Source organism: Haliotis cracherodii, unplaced genomic scaffold (assembly GCF_022045235.1).
Source record: "Haliotis cracherodii isolate W230 unplaced genomic scaffold, xgHalCrac1.p SCAF_9, whole genome shotgun sequence".
NCBI classification, from domain to species: domain Eukaryota; kingdom Metazoa; phylum Mollusca; class Gastropoda; order Lepetellida; family Haliotidae; genus Haliotis; species Haliotis cracherodii.
Genome location: NW_027266343.1, coordinates 37706941 through 37730911, shown reverse-complemented (window position 1 = coordinate 37730911; position 23971 = coordinate 37706941). Strand labels below are relative to the sequence as shown.

At 40.1% G+C, this 23971-nt stretch overlaps 1 protein-coding gene across 8 annotated transcripts in view; it reads right to left on the bottom strand.

Annotated features, from left to right (window-relative positions):
* The window catches only part of LOC139452206 (nucleolysin TIAR-like), a 218281-nt gene that overhangs the window by 10144 nt on the left and 184166 nt on the right, over positions 1-23971 (bottom strand). For 6 of the 8 annotated variants that reach the window (XM_071233588.1, XM_071233590.1, XM_071233594.1 and 3 more), the window contains 7 exons: positions 20347-20467; positions 16016-16108; positions 12906-12990; positions 10257-10389; positions 7788-7963; positions 6534-6643; positions 1999-2022 (listed from right to left, as the gene is read on the bottom strand). In XM_071233588.1, coding sequence (XP_071089689.1) covers positions 1999-2022; positions 6534-6643; positions 7788-7963; positions 10257-10389; positions 12906-12990; positions 16016-16108; positions 20347-20467 — 742 coding nt within the window. The remainder of the gene's footprint in view (positions 1-1998; positions 2023-6533; positions 6644-7787; positions 7964-10256; positions 10390-12905; positions 12991-16015; positions 16109-20346; positions 20468-23971) is intronic. The other 2 variants (XM_071233591.1, XM_071233589.1) reach the window with 2 other exon arrangements.

Below are 23971 nucleotides of genomic sequence, written 5' to 3'. Positions count from 1 at the left end.
GTCATAGACAATCACCTAACTTCTGTGCTGGATAAACTGTATTCACTGTAATAAGTGCTCTGGCTGTTTAAAACATTGAGAAAGGGGACGCTTATGAAAACCATACAGGATGAGTCAAATTTGTTTTCAGAGGTAGAGTGGCAGTGACCCAACTAAGTTCAAACGTAGACAAAAAAATATCATTTTGATAATACCTACCAGCCAATAATATACCCTGGTCTGGCGCCAGCCTTAATATGTCTACCATTTAGGCTACAACCCAATAAAAGTATGTACTTGGTGACCAAGGATCATAACTTGAGTGAGTGAGTTGGGATTAACGCCGCTTTTAACAGTATTCCAGTTACATCACAGCGTGTCAGCTTATGTGGGAGGAAAGCCCTAAGTGATGCAGGTCAAAGACGTTTATCACTTCGGAGAAACCCACGAGCAAGGGTATGGTGCTGACAAACCTAGAAACGTAATCTGGGCGAACCCACAATCATAGGTTTCTGGTGTGCCCAAGGGACACAACTCTGCACAGTGAATTGCGGCACCTTAGACTGGGCACCATAACTTGTGTGCACCTGGGAATCAAACCCAATTTACCAGCTGATCCTGACGACTAAGGGGCATAACTCAGTGCAAGCATTTACCCCCTTGAGGTATTAACCGGAGACAGCTGAACACAACAAACTCTTGCTGAACACAAAGTCAATATTCATATTCTACAATATTACTAAACAACATGTTTTGAAATTCTCCCAAATCACAAATAATGCTTTTCTCCTGGTTATGGACAAAACATGTTTTGCAGCCTTTTCATATTACATATTGCCTTTTCATAAATGGTTCTCAATTATTCCACCCAAAAGCAATCGCCTGTTTCTAGTCCCCCAATGAGAGAGTTGAAGCAGACGTAGAACTGCCTGCTCGTCGCAAGGACAGAGATGATATCGGGCAGAGCCGAGGAATAAAACTCCTTGCACAATTTGCATTCATTTAGAGGAAAATTCATTCCATTTAATTCATGCTAGTGCAGAAACAGAAGGACAGAGACAAACCAGAGCAGGAGAAGCGTTTCCGCAGCCATGTGCTGGACTAGATTATGAGGCTACACACAGTACAAGCAGTTCTATATGTTACACAAAGCAGACTTCTACGGGACGGCAGACAGATGGAGTATGAGACATGAGATTCTATATCAAGCACTTGCGACTAAAATTGTGATAGTGATAAAAGTGTTTCGTGCAGAGGGAACAAATTGTAAAAATGTAAAAATATAATACTATGCAATAAACCAGTGAGATGGCATAAAAAACAGCAAACTGTTGCTCCTCTTCCAAGTGAAGGGAAGGGGGAAAAAAGTCATGGGCATTTGAAAATATGCCATGTTAAAGAAGCTTTGATCACAGATGTCAGTATGGAAACTAATATTAACCTGTAGCATAACAAGATTTGGAATGTGTTGATACAAAATAAACACTGGGGTGAGAAACCTGATTATGAATCTTTCAACAATCAAATGAACATGGTGTTCAAAAGCAGTTTTGTTTGCATCATATTTTCATTGATGAACATCATATTTTCATTGATGAACATCATATTTCATTGATGAACCATCATATTTTCATTGATGAACCATCATATTTTCATTGATGAACCATCATATTTTCATTGACGAAAACTGTCTAAAATCTTCGGTTTCAAACACGATGACACATTAAAATAAATTCCAAAATCCAAAATTTAAAAAATTTAAAACTTTTGAAACCAAAATAAAATTCATTTGAAGGTTTTCCCAGGCAATGAGATGTGAACCAACCAGACCAGCCAACTGACTTAGTGGAAGCGTTGTACCCAACATGATGAGAAAGCATGTACCCTTAGGTGCCACTTGAACACAGCACACACTCGCAATAGACAAACAGGGGCGGGATATATATCAGATTATACACTGGAGAGATATATCAATATGATATGTATATATTTTGCACACACACTAACTACACAACAAACCTAGTTGGGGCATATCCTGCTCATCTGGAGAACAAAAACAGTATATATAACAAACAACCTTGGGGTATATGACTGTTATAACATAAGTCCTGACCATAATGCTCCAGAAATATATCAAATAAATACAGAAAAGAAGAGTTTTGAAAGCATACAACTTAAAAATATACACACATAAATTTAAAAATGCTTAACTTAATTAAATGGTTAATTTATTCAATGTATTGATTACTTAAGTGGGAAAAGCTGTTATACATTCTAATTGATTTTTTTCAGTATCCTTTGAAATACATCACAATGAACAAGAAGTTGTGATTACAAACAAAAGAGCAGAAATAAACAGTATCATCCACTCAAAACCAAACCACACAGGAGTACATGTTTAGATACAAGATTCCACACTGCATTCTAACTTTCAAACCAGCCAATCTGCCCAAGGCACCACAGAAGTCATTAATAGGCCTACAAGAAGTAGCAACGATTGATATTGACAAACTGATATTGGTGTTTAGTACGCTCAATGGGGGCACAACTTAAGTATTGACAATCTAATACTGGTGTTTAGTAGGGCTTATTGAGATCATGTCGTGTTAGTTAATGTGCAACATGCAAACCAAACTGTTAACTAACTACGAACAAGTTGTAACTACGCGGCCAGGTGAAGCCTGTCTGTCAAGCTCTTCACAAAATGTTACGATGACGCAAACAATAAAGGCAGCCCTCCTGGCTGTAGCAGAGCCTGTATTTGCAAATAGTATCGAAATGCCTTCTGGTTGAAGGGGCAAATTTGATAATTCTTTGGGGACAGTTTGTTATAGATTTTTCCTTTATCAAGATTCTGAGCAGATCACTCAATGTTGATACAAATTAAACATACAGTGGGAATTGCTGGCTATGCTTTGTAGACTGAATTGTCATTGGGGAAAGTATATATTCTAAATGGTTGTTTTACGTTTGAAGTTGATTGAGCTTTGAAGAGGAAGCATGGGGTTAATCTCCACATTTCTTCTGTGAAGGCTGGCTTACCAATCCTGAGGGATAATTTCTCTCATTTATCCTTAATCTAGTTTGTTCCAACCAACCATCAATCCAAGACAACATAGCACTAAAGGAGAGTTACTTTGACACAATGTAGAAGTAAAGGTAGCATCCTAACCACAATTAACAAACCTTTCCAGATTACATGTTGATGACTTAAATAATTTTTAATTATTGTTTTTTTCTGCCCAAGCAAAACTGTCATCCCAGTTGTGTGCGAGTGTGTGTGCTTGCGCATGTGCGAGTGTGTGCGCGAGAGTGTGCGCGAGTGTGTGCGAGCGTGTATGCGAGTGTGTATGCGAGTGTGTGCGCGAGTGTGTGTGCGAGCGTGTATGCGAGTGTGTATGCGAGTGTGTGCGCGAGTGTGTGTGCGAGCGTGTGTGCGAGTGTGTATGCGAGTGTGTGCGCGAGTGTGTGTGCAAGCGTGTATGCGAGTGTGTATGCGAGTGTGTGCGCGAGTGTGTGTGCGAGCGTGTGCGCGAGCGTGTATGCATGCATGCATGTTTCTCTGTTGTTTTTGCACTCATTAATATTTCCGCTTTATCATGGCAGCCTGAAAACAATAAAATCCCTACCAGACAATCCAGTGATCAATATTGTGTGCCACAATCCATGCTGCCTGCGTACAATGCCTTGCCATCAACCAAGTCACTGAGTCTGACCACCAATCCATTTGGTCGCCTCTTACGACCAGCAACAGGTTGCTGGGAACTTCCAGTTAATGAACTTATTTAGTATGTAGTCCTTGTCATACACCCAATGTAATAAGACTGGCTAAGAAGGTCCTATGCCCCAATACTACAGCAGCCCGTCCGTCTCAAGGACCCCAGACCTCATACACTGACCACCCCCTCCTTGCTGGAACATAATAGAGGTTGTGATATATTCTTGCAGGAACTTAAAGAAAGTGGGATATATTTTCTTCACATATCGAAATTGTGGCATACTTTTGCAGGAACATAAAGAGATTGTGATATATTTTCTCCACAATTCGAAATTGTTGTGGCATACTTTTGCAGGAACATAAAGAGATTGTGATATATTTTCTCCACAATTAGAAATTGTTGTGGTGTACTTTTACAGGAACATAAAGAGATTCTTACATGAGCGTCTGTGTCACATAGATTTAATTAAATGTGCGTCTGAATGTATTTCCAGAACCAGTGTTATAGTACCGATGCTCCAGCTAATATACTGTGTATATTCGTCTGACTATTGGCTTGTTTATTTCATGTGGTAGCTTCAGGCTATACATGATGTTCTGCATGTACTACCAAGGTAGGTATGCATAAATTTCACTCACAATTTATTCCTAGTGTTTATTCTGAAAAGATCATTAAATCTGCTTGCCCCCATTTGTAGTGACATTGAAGCCTTGAGGACGAGTTCAGAATTGCAGCCCTCAAATGCTACGAGTCAATGAGGACTCCAATAACATGGTTTTCACTTGTCCTCACCACAATAGAAAGGTCTCGGGCAAGCAGACAAGCATGAATTTCAGGGGCTGTAGTCGCCTCTACGATTCCAGCAGTTATCAAGGTTCACAGTACACAAGTTATCAATAGAACTTTAAGAAACTAGTCCAATTAAAAGGTATTCCTATCTACACCATGACAAGGACAACTAAGGGTTAATGGATGGGAGGGTGGGTTTGTGGACGCTAAGCAGACCAGAAGATTTATCCGTGGCTCAGGAGCAAGCCAGTGGAGAGATTCCTTATCAGAATCAATGGTTACACAGCTCCTGGCTGGCAGAACAGGAACACCCTCATACAGTGTAAGATTTGGTTATAAAGTATGCTTTAAGAGAGATTGCTAAACGAAAAGGTTAATTCTGAACAATATGTAGCTCTTGTGTATCCTACAAGACTAGACACCGCTCGGCTAGACTGAGTAATGAGATTCATCTATGTCACTGGAGAAAATTGTTGAAGATTTGAGACAGAGTAATATAATATCCTACCAGATATAGAGCTGTGTTATTTGGGTATGTCATGTCAGTGATTTAGGGAGTTTTCCAAAGGACAATATTTGGGGCTGTGATCTACAGGCCGTGTACCCTGAGATAATACGACAGACTCATCCGGAACATGGAGGTCCTCTCAGTTGGCACAGAAAACTACAGACTCAAATGGTCATATATTTTCTCAGCAGCATCTAGGGATTGTGATAAATTTTTCAGGAACATGTAGAGATTGTGATATATTTTCTTCACATTTTGAAATTTTGATATACTTTTTCATGAACATAATAGAGGTTGTGATATATTCTTGCAGGTACATAAAGAGAGTGGGATATATTTTCTTCACATATCGAAATTATGGTGTACTTTTTCATGAACATATAAATATTGGGATATATTTTCTTCACATATCGAAATTGTGGCATACTTTTACAGGAACATAAAGAGATTGTGATATATTTTCTCCACAATTTGAAATTGTTGAGTACTTTAGCAGGAACATAAACAGATTCTTACATGAGTGTCTGTGTCGCATACATTTAATTAAATGTGCATCTGAATTTATTTCCAGAACCAGTACCGATGCTCCAGCTAATATATTGTGTATATTCTTCCGACTAATAGCTTGTTTATTTCAGTGGTAGCTTCAGGCTACACATGATATACTGCATGTACTACCAAGGTAGGCATGTATAAATTTCACTCAGAATTTATTCCTATTATTGCCTAGTGTTTATTCTGAAAAGATCATTAAATCTGCTTACTGTACCCATGTTTATCCACCTGTTTGACACACAGACCCTGTCAGTTGACTAGGCACTGTACATTGAAACAACCAAGTTTGGTTCTGCAGAATAACATATTAACACAAAACCAAATTGTGTTTTACGTATTAAACTGGAATTTGGGTGCTGAATACACTAGAAATTTATCAAACTGCTCAGATGCATAACCTTGATAGAATATATAATGCATAGCCAAGTAGAGCATATGACGCACAACCTAGATAATATTTAATGTAAAGCCCACACAGGGTATATAACATATAGCCTAAATACTGCAAATAATGTATATTCAAGGTATATATTGGAATAGGGGATACTGAACAGTCTAAAGATATAATACTGAGCAGTCTAACTAGGGAATATACCGATTAGCCAATACATGAGAGGTCATACTTAATGGCAGAGATAGGGAATATACTGCCAAACCAAGGTAAGGAATATTGAAGATCCCAGACAAGGAACATTCAAGGTCTATAGGTTACTGCAAAGGCCTTTAGTGTATCAAGTTAACCAGCCTGGCTACATCCAATCCACTAGAAAGGGTAAACAGCACAACATTCCTCTTATTATACAATGCAGATAATATTAGTTTCCTCTGTACGTGGTAGTAGCGAGCACCAACATGTGTTAGTGTGGTAGTCGCATACAAGGGGGCGAGTCACTGCACGCACGTCAAGGCAGGCACGTGCGCACACGGACACACCACGGCCACTCACTGACTTAGAGCACAGTATCTAAAAATGGTAATCTCACCCTGCTGCATAGGGTAGCCGACCACACCCTGCTGTTGCTGCCCGTTGAACTGCTGTTGTCCTGGCTGCATTGGCACTTGACCCCACTGCTGTTGCATCTGCATATTGCCCCTGAAACGAGGACGACCACTGATGAAAACACCGCTGTTTCGGGTAAGTGGGTAAGTTTTGTTTTAAGCCACCATTTGGTAACGGTTGGGGACACAGAAAGGGGCTCCACATATAGTACCCATGTAGAAAACTTAATCCAGGCCTTGTGTGATAAGCAAACACTTTAATGATTGGAATGGTCTGGACCAGACAAACCAGTGACTGACATCATGAGCATTGATCCACACAACTGGGATACAATGAATGGATCAATCAAGTCAGCAAGCCTGACCAAGCCTGACCACCCGATCCCATTACAACAAGCATTGTCACCATTAAAGGCAAGCCTGGGTTGCTGAGGCCTTCCCCGGATCTTCACGGGTCACAAAGTGAATAGAGTGAGTGAGTGTCCAAAGGGGGTGGGAGCTGTGGTAGTGGATCGGGAGAGAACAAGGTTGAGGCCACTCTCCAATTTCAGCAATTTTAATTCAAGTACAGTAAACTATGATTATTACAAACTCAAAGGGACAACTAAATGTAGTTTGTTAAAACCTTAGTAAGTAATAAGCACATATCAAGCACATATCAAGCACATATTAAGCACATATACAGCATATGCAAGGGACCAAAAAACAACAGATCGGTATATCCGCCAGTTAGTTTTGGGCGTGTTTGTTATAAATGTATTTTACTGTAGTTCAAAATGCATTGGTTCATCATCTGTCAACGCATCATATGATGAAGTTAACAGCCTGTGATGCCTAAGCCTAGAAACACTTCTTTCTGTCTGATAAGCTCAGCCATATCCTATATATTAACATCAAACACTATTAATAATTTTCCCAGGAGATGAATTCATGCAAGTAGACGCAAATGTTTGGCACAGACTGTGTTTATTAACACATCCTCATATAACATGTACACGCTAGGTTTTGAAACAGTTTTGTCTGCACTGTTTAGCTGATCGGACACCATCATGAACTCGACACAGAATGTCTGATGGGTGCAGCTCTCAGCCTTTGTCAGTACATGTGTCTCATACAAACAGAATCCATGACACTCCTGGGTTTATACATTTTATGGATACAATGATTGCGATACACAGAACACAAAGATCGTTGTCTCCAGCAAAATCAATGCTGCTATCTATCTCCATTACGCTTACCCTGCAAACTGATAGTTATACTGGGGCCATTGACTCATGCTGGCTGCCTGAATATAGCCTGCCTGGCCCACGCTCTGGTAGGCGCTGTTGCCGGGGTAGTTGTAGTAGCCCATGTTGAAGTACTGACCGTACGTGTTGGGCGATGTCGCCTGGTAAGGCTGTTGTTGCTGCTGCTGCTGTGAAATAGAAATATACTTGTATTCGTAAAGGAATGCATGACAAGTTAATGCACAGTGTCCTTGAGTGAGTGAGTGAGTGAGTGAGTGAGTGAGTGAGTGTGTGAGTGAGTGAGTGAGTGAGTGAATCTGAGTGAGTGTTTGTTTGTTGGTTAACGCCACACTCAGCAATATTCCAGCTTTATGATGGCAGTCTGTAAATAATCAAATGTGGACCAGACAATCCAGTGATTGACATCATGAGCATCGATCTATGCAAGTGGTATACGATAACATGTATCAACCAAGTCAGCGAGCTTGACCACCCGATACCATAAGTCGCCTTTTACGACAAGCAGTCGCCTTTTACAACAAATGTGGGACCAATGAGTGAGTGGGTAGATGAGTGAGGTATCAAATCACAATAACCACCTGGTTGAAACTGTTGATTTGATGGCAGCGTCACTGCAGAGGCCAATTTACTACTCAACATTTATTTAACACAATAACATGCCCAGTGAAGTGGACACTTGGAAAAAAAACTATAAGCAGAAAAGGAACTGAAGCTGCAATAAGGATGATGATCTGTTCATAACATTTAAATAACCTCAAATAAATTAAAATGAATGCTTGCACTGTCAGAATAATGGACAAAAAATTTCAGAAGTTACATAAGCATGAAAACCATGATCTTCTCAAATATCAACAGAACCATATGCTGTCAGCTTGCGACGGCCTTGACATTTCTTGAACATAGTTTTTACCTATTTAATGCTATTAAGATGATATTTTTTAACATGCTCGATTGAACACTTAGCAATATTGTTTTACCAAACACACAATGTCTGGGATTCTAAGCAATTTGACTTTCACAAATGTCTTCACCAAAATATCAGCTGTCTTCATACCTTCAGAACCATCTTTATCAAAATGACAGAAATGTTTAAACCTTCATCACAGACTTATGTCAGCCAGAATCAAACATTCATCAGACCAAAATGTCAAGAGTACTTGAAACGTCAATTCTTCTCAGCACACTTCTATACATTAGCTATTGTCAACATTTCAGGCGATCAATTTTTTTACACAAAACACTCAATCTTTTAGGAAATCCCATTCCATTCTTCCGATGTACACTTGAACACATTACAAGACAGTGAACAAAGAATATATAGATCTTGTAGTGACTTTCAGGCTACATCCTCTTCTCAAACATAGACACTAAGTCAACACGTGATGTTAACATTTGCACGTTTGAAGATAAGGGTACGTTATGCCACCCAAAATAGATCGATTCTGCAGAATGTTTACCTCTTTCGCCATGTGATACAGACAGATACAGTCCGGTAATAACAGAGTGAGAATATCAGGGTAAACAAAGATTATATAAACATATATATACTACTCAAAAGAAGTTATAGAAGACTGATTCTTTCATATTACTGCAGTGACAGATTAACTATCGAAATATGAAAGAATTAGTGGTCCTTAACTTCTTTTGAGTAGAATACATAATAAATCGAATAATGGGACGAAATAGATGGCCGAATGGGTTGATAGATGGGAGGATGGGTGAATGAGTTGACGGATTGGGGAAAGCGAGTGGATATGAGGATGGGAGAGTAAGTTGATGGATCGGATGTCGGGTGAGTGAGTTGATGGATGGGAGGATGGTTGAGTGAGTGAGTGGAAGGATGGCTGAAAGTGAGTGGATATGAGGATGAGAGAGTGAGTTGATGGATGGGAGGATGGGAGAGTGAGTGGAAAGATTGGGGAAAGTGAGTGGATATGAGGATGGGAGAGTGAGTTGATGGATGGGAGGTCGGGTGAGTGAGTTGATGGATGGGAGGATGGGTGAGTGAGTGGAAGGAATGGGGAAAGCGAGTGGATATGAGGATGGGTGAGTGAGTTGATGGATGGGAGGATGGGTGAGTGAGTGAGTGGAAGGATGGCTGAAAGTGAGTGGATATGAGGATGAGAGAGTGAGTTGATGGATGGGAGGATGGGAGAGTGAGTGGAAAGATTGGGGAAAGTGAGTGGATATGAGGATGGGAGAGTGAGTTGATGGATGGGAGGTCGGGTGAGTGAGTTGATGGATGGGAGGATGGGTGAGTGAGTGGAAGGAATGGGGAAAGCGAGTGGATATGAGGATGGGTCAGTGAGTTGATGGATGGGAGGTCGGGAGAGTGAGTTGATGGATGGAAGGATGGGTGAGTGAGTGAGTGGAAAGATTGGGGAAAGCGAGTGGATATGAGGATGGGACAGTCAGTTGATGGATGGAGAGTGGCTTGATGGGTGGGAGGTTTGTACGTACATTTACCAATTGCTGTGTTGTCTGACTGGGGTCATTCGATTCTTTACCCCAGGAGCACTTCACCTGCTGGTCGTTCACTGTTGACCCATGTACAGATACAATTGCAGTTGTTGCGTTTTCTTTTGAAGCAAATCTGAAAAATTAGAAAGATGTTAAACAAGATTGTCGAACAAAACAAGCACCATCCCAAATATAATATTGTAAAACAGACAAACAATTATTTCGTTGTTCCAGGCAAATAACATGAATTAGTTTTAATGTGGAATACCTGGAAACTACAGCAATACTTTTGTTTATATGTGTCTTGCTTAAAAGTATGAAATCTACTCGTTATCAAATAAAAAATTCGAGAAAACTAGGTTTTCACAAATTAAGTCTACTTGCAAGCACAGCCATGTGCACATCTGCCAAAGATATCCTTCCAAGTAGGCATGTTACTTGTGCAAGTTTTTACATGTAGTTATTAGCAACAAAGATAGATCAAATTTGATATTTTCTCATACAGATGCATATTTGCTGTAGGGGATGAATTTTATACAGCTTCTGTCTCATAAGAGTGAGTGAATGAGTGAGTTGGGTTTTACGCTGCTTTTAACAGTATTCCAGTTATATGACGGCATGTCAGCTTAATGTGGGAGGAAAGCCCGAAGTGATGCAGGTCTCAGACGTTTACCACGAGCACGGGTATGGTGCTGACAAACCTAGAAATATAATTGGGGGTCTCATACGAACATGAGTATGTCTGAACCCAACAGATTCATACACAATGGTCTTTAATAACTGGTTGCAAGGATAGCAACAACTGAACACTTTGCAAATCTATAAGAGAAATGTGTAAATGTGCTGGCATGCATTTGTTAACAAAAGATTTTAACCATTTAACACATTCTGCATATGAATTGATTTTTGTAAAAAAAAAAATGTAATATATCATTAGGTATTGTGAATGGTGGAAAATCACTTATTGTTCAGGTTTGTTCTGTGGCACGAGTGAGTGAGTGAGTGAGTGAGTGAGTGAGTGAGTGAGTGAGTGAGTGAGTGAGTGAGTGAGTGAGTGAGTGAGTGAGTGAGTGAGTGAGTGTGGGGTTTAAATCTGCACCCAAGACAGCTTGCCTGCATATAATCAAATCTGGATCAGACAACCCAGTGACTGATATTATGTGAAACAATCCACGCCGTCAGCGTGCAATGACATGGAATCAACCAAATTTAAACCAAATTAACATATATAACCAATATTTCTTCATAAAAAGATAAAAAAATAATTACATCATAATTCATTTTCAAGAATTTACTTCTTTTGGGGAAGAATAGAAATGGAATTTGAGTTTGGGCTTCAATATGTTTGAGAAGTGATTTACACTTCCAATTAAAGATATCTGCTAGTGTTGTGTTCACTGCACAGCGAACAAGTCTTTTAACGACATATCACAAGTCATTCTATTGGCTACATAAAGCAAAGAAGCCGACAATAAACTAAAGGCCAAATCGTCAGATATATGGGGTAATATACCATTGAAAAACATGAAATGGAATATGAGCCTACAATGCATTATTGCTCTTTTTGAGTAGCGATTTAATACTTGTGATTTCAGTTGCATATTAATGAGCATTTGTTGAGCAGATGGTGTATCTATCATTGTCTATGAGGTTGTTCAGATATTTTTCACCATAAAAAATATAGTGTTTATATTCAACTGGATTTTTTGTTATCGAGATGTTATGATGTTTGGTCCAAATCTACTGCTTTTGCATTTCTGCATGTTACTTTACACTTGAGTTTAATGGCTCTCATAAGACTTAGGTCTTTCTGAAGAGGATTCATAATCTCAGGGCTTGATTTAGCTCTATAAAACATGCATGAGTACGACCTTTACTTGTCCACACAACAACGATCTGTAAACACACTCAATACCTCTAAGATTAATGTACTGAAGTACATTACAAATCGTTGTTATGTGTAATTCAAGACACCTGACACACTCCTCTGAGATTTGAGACTTTACTTATTTAGACCAGTTTATGCATCTAAGCTTCAGCTTTATGGGACCAAGGTGCAACCTGTTTTTGTCTGGTGCAACCAGCTGTTCCTGTCAACCTGCACATGGTGCAAGTTTAAGCAAGTTCTTTAAATCGAGCCCTGAATGTTGCTGATAATGTTTCCTGTAAATAGACTGATCTCATTTCAGATACGTGTATACAGTTTATGTTAGGTTAAATTTGACAAAAGTTTATTTTTGAGTTTCTTTTGCAAATCCATCTTGCCTTTTAACAGATTTTTCAAAATTGGCTCAGCAGGTAGACTAAAATCTCAATTTCCCAGATAAGATACTTCTTCATAAAAGCATTGATTTATTAAAAGCCTCTGCTTGAGAACTAAATGTCATGATTTCTTTAACCTAATGTCATAACACTTGAAGGTCCAGGTTAGAACTGGTCTTCAGCAACTCATGCTTGTCGTACGAGGCGTCAAACGGGATCGGGTGGTCAGGCTTGCTGACTTGGTTGATGCATGTCATCATATCCCTATTGATGCTTGTGATGTCAATCACTGGATTGTGTGGACCAGACTCGATTATTTACAAACCACTGTCATATAGCTGGAAAAAAGCTAAATAACTAACAAACAAACAAACAATCGAAGCTCACCTTACAAAAGCATAACCTTTATCTTTAAACACTCTGATCTCTTGTATAGCCCCATATGGACTGAATGTCTTCTTCATCAATTCCTCTGGAAAAGTAAGAAGAGAGAAATAAATGCACAATTCCCATGGGAACAAAATAAATGAGACCCAACACAAAATAACTAACAAATCTCACACTTGAAATCTGCCCCGTCCACTTGCTCTCACACGATCAAGATAATGGAGTCGGGCTAACATTAACACACAGTGACAGTGAAACAATACTTGATAAATCATGAATCTGGTCGACTTATAAAAGCTAAGAGCTGTTTCATAAATAATTTGTTCTGCCATACTTATCAAAGACACCTTATCTGAAACCGGACTCAATCTTTTGTGGAGGGATGATTTATTGCCGAGTTTGAAAGGAGGGCTGCGTGAAAAAGGATTACAAATATCTGACACACTTGTTTCGGTATGAAGGATGGTGTGCAAGAGTAATGCCAATTCCAATTTTTCATCTGACTGTACGCCATACATCTTGATATTCCCTGGGTAGTTCTATCTGGATCGTGTACTGGTGGCTACCCAGGTCGACCCGGACATGACAGTGTGGACCCATAAGCAGCCTACTGATCACAACCTTCATCAATCAAAGGCTTGGAGACTGACTGCTTGTACCCAACATAGGTTCATGCTTTTCGATGTGAATTTAGTATTTGCCAACAAAATCAAAGTGATCAGCGGTATGATTCATCATCAAATTAGCTTTGAATATCACCTTATTAGAACTACTTTTGCCCATTCAGGGTAACCTTAACATGATTTTTATTTTTCTGTCTCTCTTAAATCAGTAGTTATGTGTGTCAATATCGATCCATGTTGTAGGGGTAGGATGAACAGCTAAATTAGTCAGGTCACAGGTGACAGTTGGTCCCCAGATCCCATTAGAACTGCTAAGCCAGTTGGGTCACAGGTCACAGGTGCTCCCTAGATCCCATTAGAACTGTTAAGTAAGGTCACCCTTGGACTCCAGCTCTCCATTATACCTATAAATCAGTGAGGTCACCCAAATCCCATTTCAGTCTCCACTCCCATTGCTTACTAGGGACCCATTCTGCCCCGGAATCCCCACATGCAGAATTAAACCTTAGCCTCACATGTGAAAAGCTAACACATTACCCACAAGACTCCTTGATTGTTCCCTTAAGATCTGTGCAGTTCTGATAAATCTCAGATTTGAAAGAACACAACAATCCCTAAAAGGTTTTAGACTAAGCAGCTATTGAGGGTAATTGCTCGTTAAACTTTTCAACAAAATGTTGGATGAAATGAATGAAGAACGGAGCTGCACACCAGCAAGCCATCGTTCTAATGTTGTAGTCTTCTCTCAACGAGTCAAATTCTCATATCAAAGTCTGAATCTGCATTCACTACGGCTTTCTCAGACTCCATTTAAACTTTAATGTTATACAAGGCTATCCATGAAATCGTCAAGTTGACTTTACACAAGAGTCAAGAACATCCTTGACCTCCTCGTCTACCAGACCAAACCTGGAATTGAAGTTAGCATAGAGGCACCAATCAGAGCCAATTTGAGCAATGTTAAATGTACCTGAAGAGCCGGTACTGATAAGTCCAATTTTAGTGGTTTCTTATAGATTACCATTACGAGGGTTAGTACACTTTGTGGTCATGTCCATGTTCATGGGTCTTCCTAGGCCTAAATCAGCCTATTGGAAATTGCTCAATATCTTCACTGAGAAATAAATCACGACTTGTGTTTTTTTTAGCTTGTCTGCTTGGAATTTGACTTCGGACATTTTTTTCATGACTGGTTGTAATGTCAGTGAAATGAGATAGCTTGAAAGAACTATCAGTCAGTCGTTGATTAAGTATAATTTGAAAGAAGGTAGACTGTGTCTTTGGAAAAGATGAGGCTGATATTGTTTTTCTTAGACTCACAATCAGTGACAGATCTGTTTCTCAAAGAGACCATAGCGCTGAGACTAGTAATTTTAAGACACCAGATATAAAATTTTAAACCACAGACATTTGCAGTCCTACCACGAACACTATTACAAGCATCTGTGTAGGCAGATGATGGAAACACACAGAACGGACCTCCAGGAGTGAGTGAGTGAGTGAGTGAGTGAGTGAGTGAGTGAGTGAGTGAGTGAGTGAGTCTGGTTTTATGCCACTTTTAGCAATATTTCAGCAATATCACGGCGGGGGACATCAGAAATGGGCTTCACACATTGTACCAATGTCGGGAATTGAACCTGGGTCTTCGGCGTGACGAGCGAACGCTTTAACCACAAGGCAACCCGACTGCCCAGAGTGAGTGAGTGAGTGAGTGAGTGAGTGAGAGTGGGGTTTAATGCCACTTTGAACAGTATTCCAGTTATATCATGGTGTGTCAGCATAATAAGTGAGTAGGTGAGTTGGGTTTAACGCCGCTTTTAACAGTATTTTAGTCATATCATCAGCTTAATGTGGGAGGAAAGCCCTAAGTGATGCAGGTCTCAGACATTTATCACCTTTGGGACCTGGGTCTTTGGCGTGACGAGCGAACGCTTTAACCACTAGGCTACCCGACCGCCCAAATATGAGGTAGTGAGTGGGTAGGTTTCATGGCCTTTTTGCAAAATACTACTTTTAGCAGCCAAGTCCCAAAATGGGCTTCACAAACCATATGGAGAACTGACAGTACCAAATTTGGCGAGTCCACAACCAGAACTGTCTTTTAACATCCTATTCAGCACATATAACTCAACATAAGGACAAATATTATGCAAATGTTACCTGACTGACACACATTTTACTTGACTTTGGCTAGATGCAAATCACAGACCAGAAAACAATAAATGAACACAGCTCTGGTGTGACACGCATACACAGCGTTAGAATTTGGCCTCTAGTCCTGTAGTCCTTGACAAACTGCCCAATAGTTAAGGTGTCATAAGGACTAGTAGAAACTTGCCATTGTTGAGGGGTTTTGCTATATATTATCATTATAAGGACTAGTGGACTATAAATGTAAGTTTTCTACCACTGATACACCTTAACCATATCTGTGGCTCTAGTATAAACTGACAGGCCTTGCTGAAAGGAATGCTATTGTTTCAATACCTGTGAGTCCATTTGAAATTCCTCCACAATACACTGTACAGTTTGTGGCGCTGGACTGGCTGAACACTTCATCATAAGAGAGCGGTTTTACATCTGGAAACAGCAAACAAAGAACATTAGTGTTAATACATCTAGGATTTATCAAACAGGGCATAGAGTTATTACTTCCAGGATTTATCATTTTGTTTGTTTGTTGTTTAATGCCGCACTCAGCAATATTCCAGCTACATGACGGCGGACTGTAAATAATCAAGTCTGGACCAGACAATCCAGTGATTGACAACATAAACATCGATCCACACAATTGGGATACGATGACATGCATCAACCAAGTCAGTGAGCCTGACCACCCATTCACGTTAGTTAGCATGAGTTGCTGAAGACCTATTCAATCCCGGATCTTCATGGGTCTCAGGATTTATCAAGCAGAGCATAGTGCTAATACTTCCGGTATCTATCCAGGCACTCTCAGAGGCCGATATTCGGCCCCAAGTCAACCTCAATAATTGTTTGGCTGTTTGTTGTTCAATGCTGCACTCAGCAATATTCCAGCAATATGACAGCTGTTTGTAAATAATCATGTAGACCAGACAATCCAGTGACTGATATCATGAGCATTGGTACGCCATTTGGATACGAGGACATGCATCAACAAAGTCAGAGAGTCTGACCACCCGATCCCGTTAGTTGCCTCTTACAACAATCATGGTTTGCAAGAATACCAATTCTAACCCTGATCTTCATGGATCCTACATCAAAAATTAGTTACGGCTCGTACATTGGAATTCAAGCATTCCAAATTGATGTTAGGATATATAGAGTTATGATAGTATTCCAGCTCTGCAAGCGTGACATATATATTGCACATAATAGGGGCAAAAAAGGGAGAAATACCTCTAAAAGGAATAAGAAAAACAACAACTTAAAAAAATCCCAAGTTTGAACCTAACACTGCTTTTTTCCCTAATTTGCCTGCCAGGGACCTTTAAAGAACACTTCACACCTTTCTTGTGCTGTTATTATGTTCCTAGAATCTGATAATGGATTTGAAAATCAAGCAAAATTCATGTTTGTATTTTTCTTCGTGTAAAAACAAATACTCCATGCCAAAACATATTAGTATAAAATCCAAAATAACACAAAACATTTTAAGAACCAAACTTCAGAAGACTCAATGAAATCCAGAATTGTGAAAAAAACCTAATATTTTATCAAAACAGAAAAATTCTGAAATAAAACTAAAACTGTCTGCTGAAACAAATGTTCGATGAAATAACGGGAGTAGCCCACGTGATCATCACAGCTAAACACTCATAACATTTGATCAGATCCATTACAGTTTCAAAGCTGACGTCTTACAATTCAGCAAGACGTGGTCAAATGTGGCCACCTTTCCCCTTTCCCCTAGCTTGACCTTCGACACAATCCCCATATCCCTTGAACCAGCAAAGCCAGAAGATGGCCGCCCCATGTCGAGCCATTAACCCTTCCTTCCTGTCATCTTTCCGATGCCATACTCACGATGGTGTCTGATCACCTTGATGGGGAATAATCCATTGCCGATGAGGCATAAACGTGCATCATTAATCCCCATAAAAATGTGATTATGATAAACACATGTAAATGATCATGCTAATAGTAGACTATCGAACGGTACGGGTGAACATCGGTCGACTTGGGAATGGATTACTGTGAAAAAGTGGAAATCTGTTTTGTGTTAAAAGTGACGAGATCAGTCTCACAAGTTTCCCTCTCTCACCTTGGTGCAGAGTCGGAGAAATGTGATTTGACATGTGACAACTTCATAAGATGAGGAACTCCCTAAAGAGTTCCCACTCATTTAATTGCTGCGCAGTAACTATATCACAGTCTATTTTTTCCATCTTTGACTTGACAACTTTGGGTAAGGGAACATATCCCATGGTACTTTTATGTTTCATATCATATTGCATTTCCCTACACTTCCAAAGTGAAAAATGTTCAAAAATAGTTTTGACAAATAGTTTTAAACTAGATATTGAAAGTACTTGACAGAAGTAATGCATGTTTTTTTTTTCAGAATTATTCAACTGTCTTAACTTCATGTGAGTTGGGAAAGACATATACCCACTTTGGAAGAGTTTACACAAGAAATTGATAGCTGTGGATCTTGACTCTGAAATAGGGTTAATCATTTATGATGCATTGCTAGCAAGTCTGAACAAAGATGAAACCCAAAAACCTCGAATCGAGATCCACAAACTTGGGGAAATGACAAACAGGCCTTATTATGATAAGTTTAAGGTACTGCAAACATATTCCGTATTCTGTGACTCCCCCTTCCTCTCACACACCTTACGTGCCAACCAATATTTTGTTTACTTCACAGTGATATTGCTCAAGACAAATGAAATTATAACACCTTTACACTTTTATCACCTTTTGATAGGAAATTATTATATCATTACCAAATTTGAAAAAAAAAGAAGTTTAAGGATATTTTGGATGCCAGATTCAAACTCCTGGTAAATCAAATAATTTGACCCCTGCTTCATGACATGTCCAGATTGAGCACCCCTTTTCAAAATCCAAGATCTGCTTCTGACAGTTATTACCCGAATTAGTCCTACCACAACACCCACTCCATCCTCAAAATTCTCTCAGCCCTGCAGACATCTTTAACATTAGGTAACTGTAACACCAGGGCTAGGCCTCATTCCCCTCCCTGCTGTGGAGAGAACCAGCTCTTGGTGCTCCTGTACATACCCCTTAATGTGAGATTACATTAACGTGACTAGAACTTCCATCATCTCTAATGGAATAAAGGGCACATGGATAGCCATCTATTCCCATGACTTTCCAGTATACACTCAATCCTTCTACAAGTGTGCCTGATTAACTGGATAACACCCCCTTCAGGAGTTCCATCAAGTACATATTTGAACATTATTTTCCAACTGTGCTCTTCATTTGCATAATAAGTTATTAATCTTCGCAGTAATTAAATGGCATCTCACTGGCTACTCAGTGTCTCCTGGTGCAGATGGACAACAGAGATATAACACGTGCATATTTACCTAGCCCTTCAAATTCCCATTCCTGACAATGTCTCATTAAAACATGGTCACTCAAATTTTCAGCAATGCCATTTGTTGCCAAACTTCCTGAAGCTAAGAGTATCAGCATATTTACCCTGCTGTCAATATTCTAAGAATTTTGTGTGTGAAGTTAAAATTTAAATGCAATCAATACAGCTGATCCTTTCTAATTCATTATGTGATAAACGTCTGGCATATATCAGATTCTCTGCCCTCGTCTCAGTCTAGTGAATAGGGATTCAAGTTGGAATTACTAGATTCAATAACTGATGCAAACACACCAGACAAACCAGACACTGAGAGCCACACTACCCAAGTACAATGACACATTATGAGCCAGGACCCATGTAGATCCTGGGTAGAATAGGTCTTCAGCAACCCATGCTTGCCGTAAAAGGTGACTGTGCTTGTCGTAAGAGGCGAGTGGTCAGGATCAACAACTTGGTTGATGCATGTCATCGATCCCAATTGCGTGGATCGATGCTCATGATGTAATTCACTGGATTGTCTGGTCCAGACTTGATTATTTACATACCGCCGTCAAATAGCTGGAATATTGCTGAGTGCGGCATTAAACAACAAACAACAACATGAATGTGAGCGAGCATGTGTGTAGACTACTGCTGGTTTTATAGTGCTAGCCCACTGAAATACCATGCTGCAGTTAAACATGGATTCCCCACTCAGACACAGTATACTAATTCCGGGCCAACCAGTCCTTGTTTTAGCTCCTTAATGCCAAACGTCAGGGTAACAACAAGTACCATCTGTCAACCTCTTTTGGTATGACATGCCCAAGGATCAAACGACCGACCTTCCACTCTCCAGAATGACATTCTCACCACTACTCTACAGAGGCGACATGCTGTACAATAATGAAGAGATGCAGCATGGGTAATTGCCTTAAAGCGCAACTCTTCTAGTTTCTTATACAGCTCTGGAGACCCATCATAAAACCGATATACAGATAACTTTCAATAACTTTTTATTGTCTGCGAGCAATGAGTGTTTTCTTTTTCTATTCTGAAGGAACCCTCTTGAAAATAGTCCTTCAATGAAGTAGGTTCTGTTGAGGGGTCATAATTAGAACCTTAACCTAGAGTCAGCAAGAGTAAAAGCAATTTTTTTCAAGCATTTTTTAACTCGAGACAGCAGACAGCAAACTGAACCTTCCCTGGAGTCAAAATGAGGACAAGAAGCAGACAGTGTTTGATTAGAATTTTTTATGATTTTGTAAAAATTTCAACATCTCACCTGACGACCATCTGTTTTCTTTCTGACTTGGGGCAGGAGGTTTTCGTGTAGCCCAGTTGGTTCTGATTGGCCGGGAACCTAACCATTGCCCGTTCATATTGGCGATTGCGTTTTCTGCATCCTGAAAAAGAGATGGATTCAAAGTTATGAAGTGCTACTTTATTCCAATCACTCTGTGGCAATAAATCATGTCAAAGGGGGAGAAAAAAGCGGGAAAAAGTTAATAGGAATGGATGAAATCAGGCTGCGTTTTTCGACAAAGTAATCAGAAAATGGCTCTAAGAATAATTTTCTGAACACAACTGGCTCACGTAAATGAAATTCATTGCTGACGTTTATTTAATACAAACGCAACAGGCATGTTTCTGTCCCTGTGAAACTGCATAAATCGTGCGACACTCTTGTCCTGGTGACAGAAAAAAAAATGCACCTTCCTCCCAAAAATCAATAAAAGAGCAAAGAAAACAGTAATGAACTCAGTTTTTTGCTCCCTAATTTACATGGAACGGCACAGAAAGCCTGGTGTTGGGTATCTTCACAAGAACATCCTAACACATACAGGAAAACAGTGTTCAGAGTTTAAATTGCAGGTTGTATTGATCAACACATGTTTTTCACAACTGTCTTCGCAGAGCTCAAAGATGGGCCCGAACAGACGTGAAGATGTGAAGCAATCTCAAAAGCAGCAGGGGATCGCGGCAGAACGGAGACAACTGTTGTCACTCCGCTAGCGGCATGGATTCCGCACGGCCCAAGTATGTCCCCATCAGCTCAGCTTTTTCAGTTTTCTCCAAGGTGTGACAATTACTCCGGCTTTGTGAAGTTGAAATTTTCCATAAAATATCGCCAGTTTGCTTGTCTGTTTCAGGGACACACGTGATATGGCAAAAAGCTGCCGCTCCAGGCAAGGCTGTGTGGTCTTGATTGAACACTGACTTAGAATTAAGGCATTATAGGAACTATCCTCATCACAGAAGAGATTTTCTTCTGATGAGATTTGTTGATATATTTTCAATGAAGTTTGTCAGTGTGGGGTGGAAGAATAATGGTACAGACAAACACTGACTCCATTTGTCTTTTAGTGATAGGCTAAAGGTTTATCTCCATCACAACACACTGGTAGGAACTCTTCAGAGGTGAGAGAGTGTATTAGACTACTTTAGTGGCAGATAATGGACCATTGCAGAAAGAATGAGGATGAATGAGTGAGGGAGTTGTGTTTAACGCCTCTTCAAACACTGTTTCAGTTAAATTATGGCAAGTCGCCATGGGGAGGAAATCCCAAAGTGACAGAGTGTAGGTGATTACCACTTTGTTGAAACTCGAACTGTTTTTCAGTACCAGACCAGCACTTGTGGGCTTCAACAAAGTGCCAAACCTATGAGATCTGCATCACTTCAAGCATCCTCCCCACATTAAGCTAACACACTGTTATATAACTGGTATACTGTTAAAAAGGCATTAAACCCAACTCACTCTCTAAAACAAAAAAGGAGTGAGTGAGTTGGGTATAATGCTGCTTTTAACATAATTCCAGTTATATCACAGCATGTCAGCTTCATGTGGGAGGAAAGGCCGAAGTGATGTAGGTCTCAGACGTTTACCACGTCGGTGAAACCCACGAGCATGGGTATGGTGCTGACAAACCTAGAAACATAATCGGGGCGAACCGGGATTCGAACCCACAATAATAGGTTTCTGGCGTGCCCAAGGGACACAACTCTGCACAGCAAATCGCGGCACCTTAGTGGATTGGGCCACCCGTGCCCCCAAAACAATATGGTGCTGACAGACCAGGGGGCAAAAGATCAGACAGTCTAGGCATGGACCACTGGGCTACCAACAGCCCCTTTTTATCTGAGAATGAAGAATGAGTATTAACATCAAACCTGGTTTGGCCACAAACGTAAACAAACTGCCCACTAGGCTAAGTCTCAAAATTATACAGACCTTGGAATATTCTAAGCAGAGATTTTAACCAAGGGCATTGGCACTGATACAAATGCACTGCAACCATACTTCCTATTCAGATCAAACTACCACTGTCACCACCAGACTACCACCGTGGCACCATCCTTGGACAAAGTGGAATAAATTATTCTACAGTAGAGAAGCAATACCAGGACACCAGAATACCCTTTCTTTGTAACCTTTATGACAAATGACCCCATTTCTGCCATCTGGTGTTTTCTATCTCCTCCTCCCCCCCCCATCCCTGGGGGGAACTGATCTTTTCCAACATCTTAAAAGCTAAAAGTAAGGTCAAATCATTTAACATTTCGTGTCCAGAAATCTATCATATTTCTCCATTCTGTCCACACAATAAGCTCATGAATTATTCACAACAGACTTCCCAGTAAAACACAAGGAGTGAGCAGTGGTAGACCAGATGATCACCTCCAACAGACAAGTGACCATAAAGCAGACGCGATTCTCGGCTAAATGATCGTGTTCTAGGTGAAATATTCATTAATAACATTAAATATGGCTGCAATTAGAGGAGATTTACTTCTCTATATCATTACCATACCACAATTAAACCTAATTACCCCATGTTTAAACTGGTTAGGCTTGAGACTGCACCTTAGTGCAGTATTACCACTATGCAAAGTTTATTTGTTCTTTCCTTTGGGTTGCCAAACTTGATCCATCCTATCTGATAACAATGTCTCTTCCATGACGCGACCGAACACAATACACTTAATTGTCACAAAAATGCTGTTTCTCTTCCATATTCTATCTATTAATCCTGCAAATGGGAGAACAAATTTGCCCTGCTTGATAAACAATAGTCTGTATGCGCGCTGTGCGGAGTAGGGGCGACACGGTGCATGATGCATCCGTGTCATGGCTCTGGTTTGTGTATGAGGAGGACAAGCCTCACCTTCTTCTACCAAATGGAATTACTCCCCGCCAGACAGTTCTGATTTTTATCGGCGCTCTCGGTGAGGCATGGAATCGGTAAACAAACGTGATGAATGGGACAGTTAATGAAGGCATATCATTTAGAATTACCACTATTCTTTCCATGGGTGCAATCACCAAAAGGAAACAAAACCATTTTCCACACGACTGCTTCAATATGATTTGGCTTTTAAGTGTAAGTTCAATGATTTTTGCTGAGATATTTGACTAGCCAACTCGTGTAAAAGCTTGCGGGAAAAAGTGTAATTTATTCAAAGTAATTTGACAATACGAGACACATACACCATCCAGGGAAAGAGGAAAAATTACTACCTTTGAGACTATTTATTGACAGCGTGTGGAACTAATTGCTGAATGATACACATCTCTTAGGGAAGCTGTACCTTGGGACCATGGAAAATGACACAATTTCTCCCGATCCCCAGCAATCGTCATGGTAACTGTCGGGATAAAATACTGGCGTGTTCGAAGCCTGTCATTAATCCCCAATATTTGGGTTGCCTGCCTTTGGCTTGCTTTTTCCTGTCGTGGATACTATCCATAAAACAAGGCCATTGTCCACTTGGAGATGTTCGAATGACTGCAAACTTTCTGTTGTGGTATATTCAAAGAACGTGTTTAATACTTTAAGGAATAAACACATATGACCTGCGATGCGTGCAACCAAGACAATTGTCCCCATTTTACATACTGGAAATAC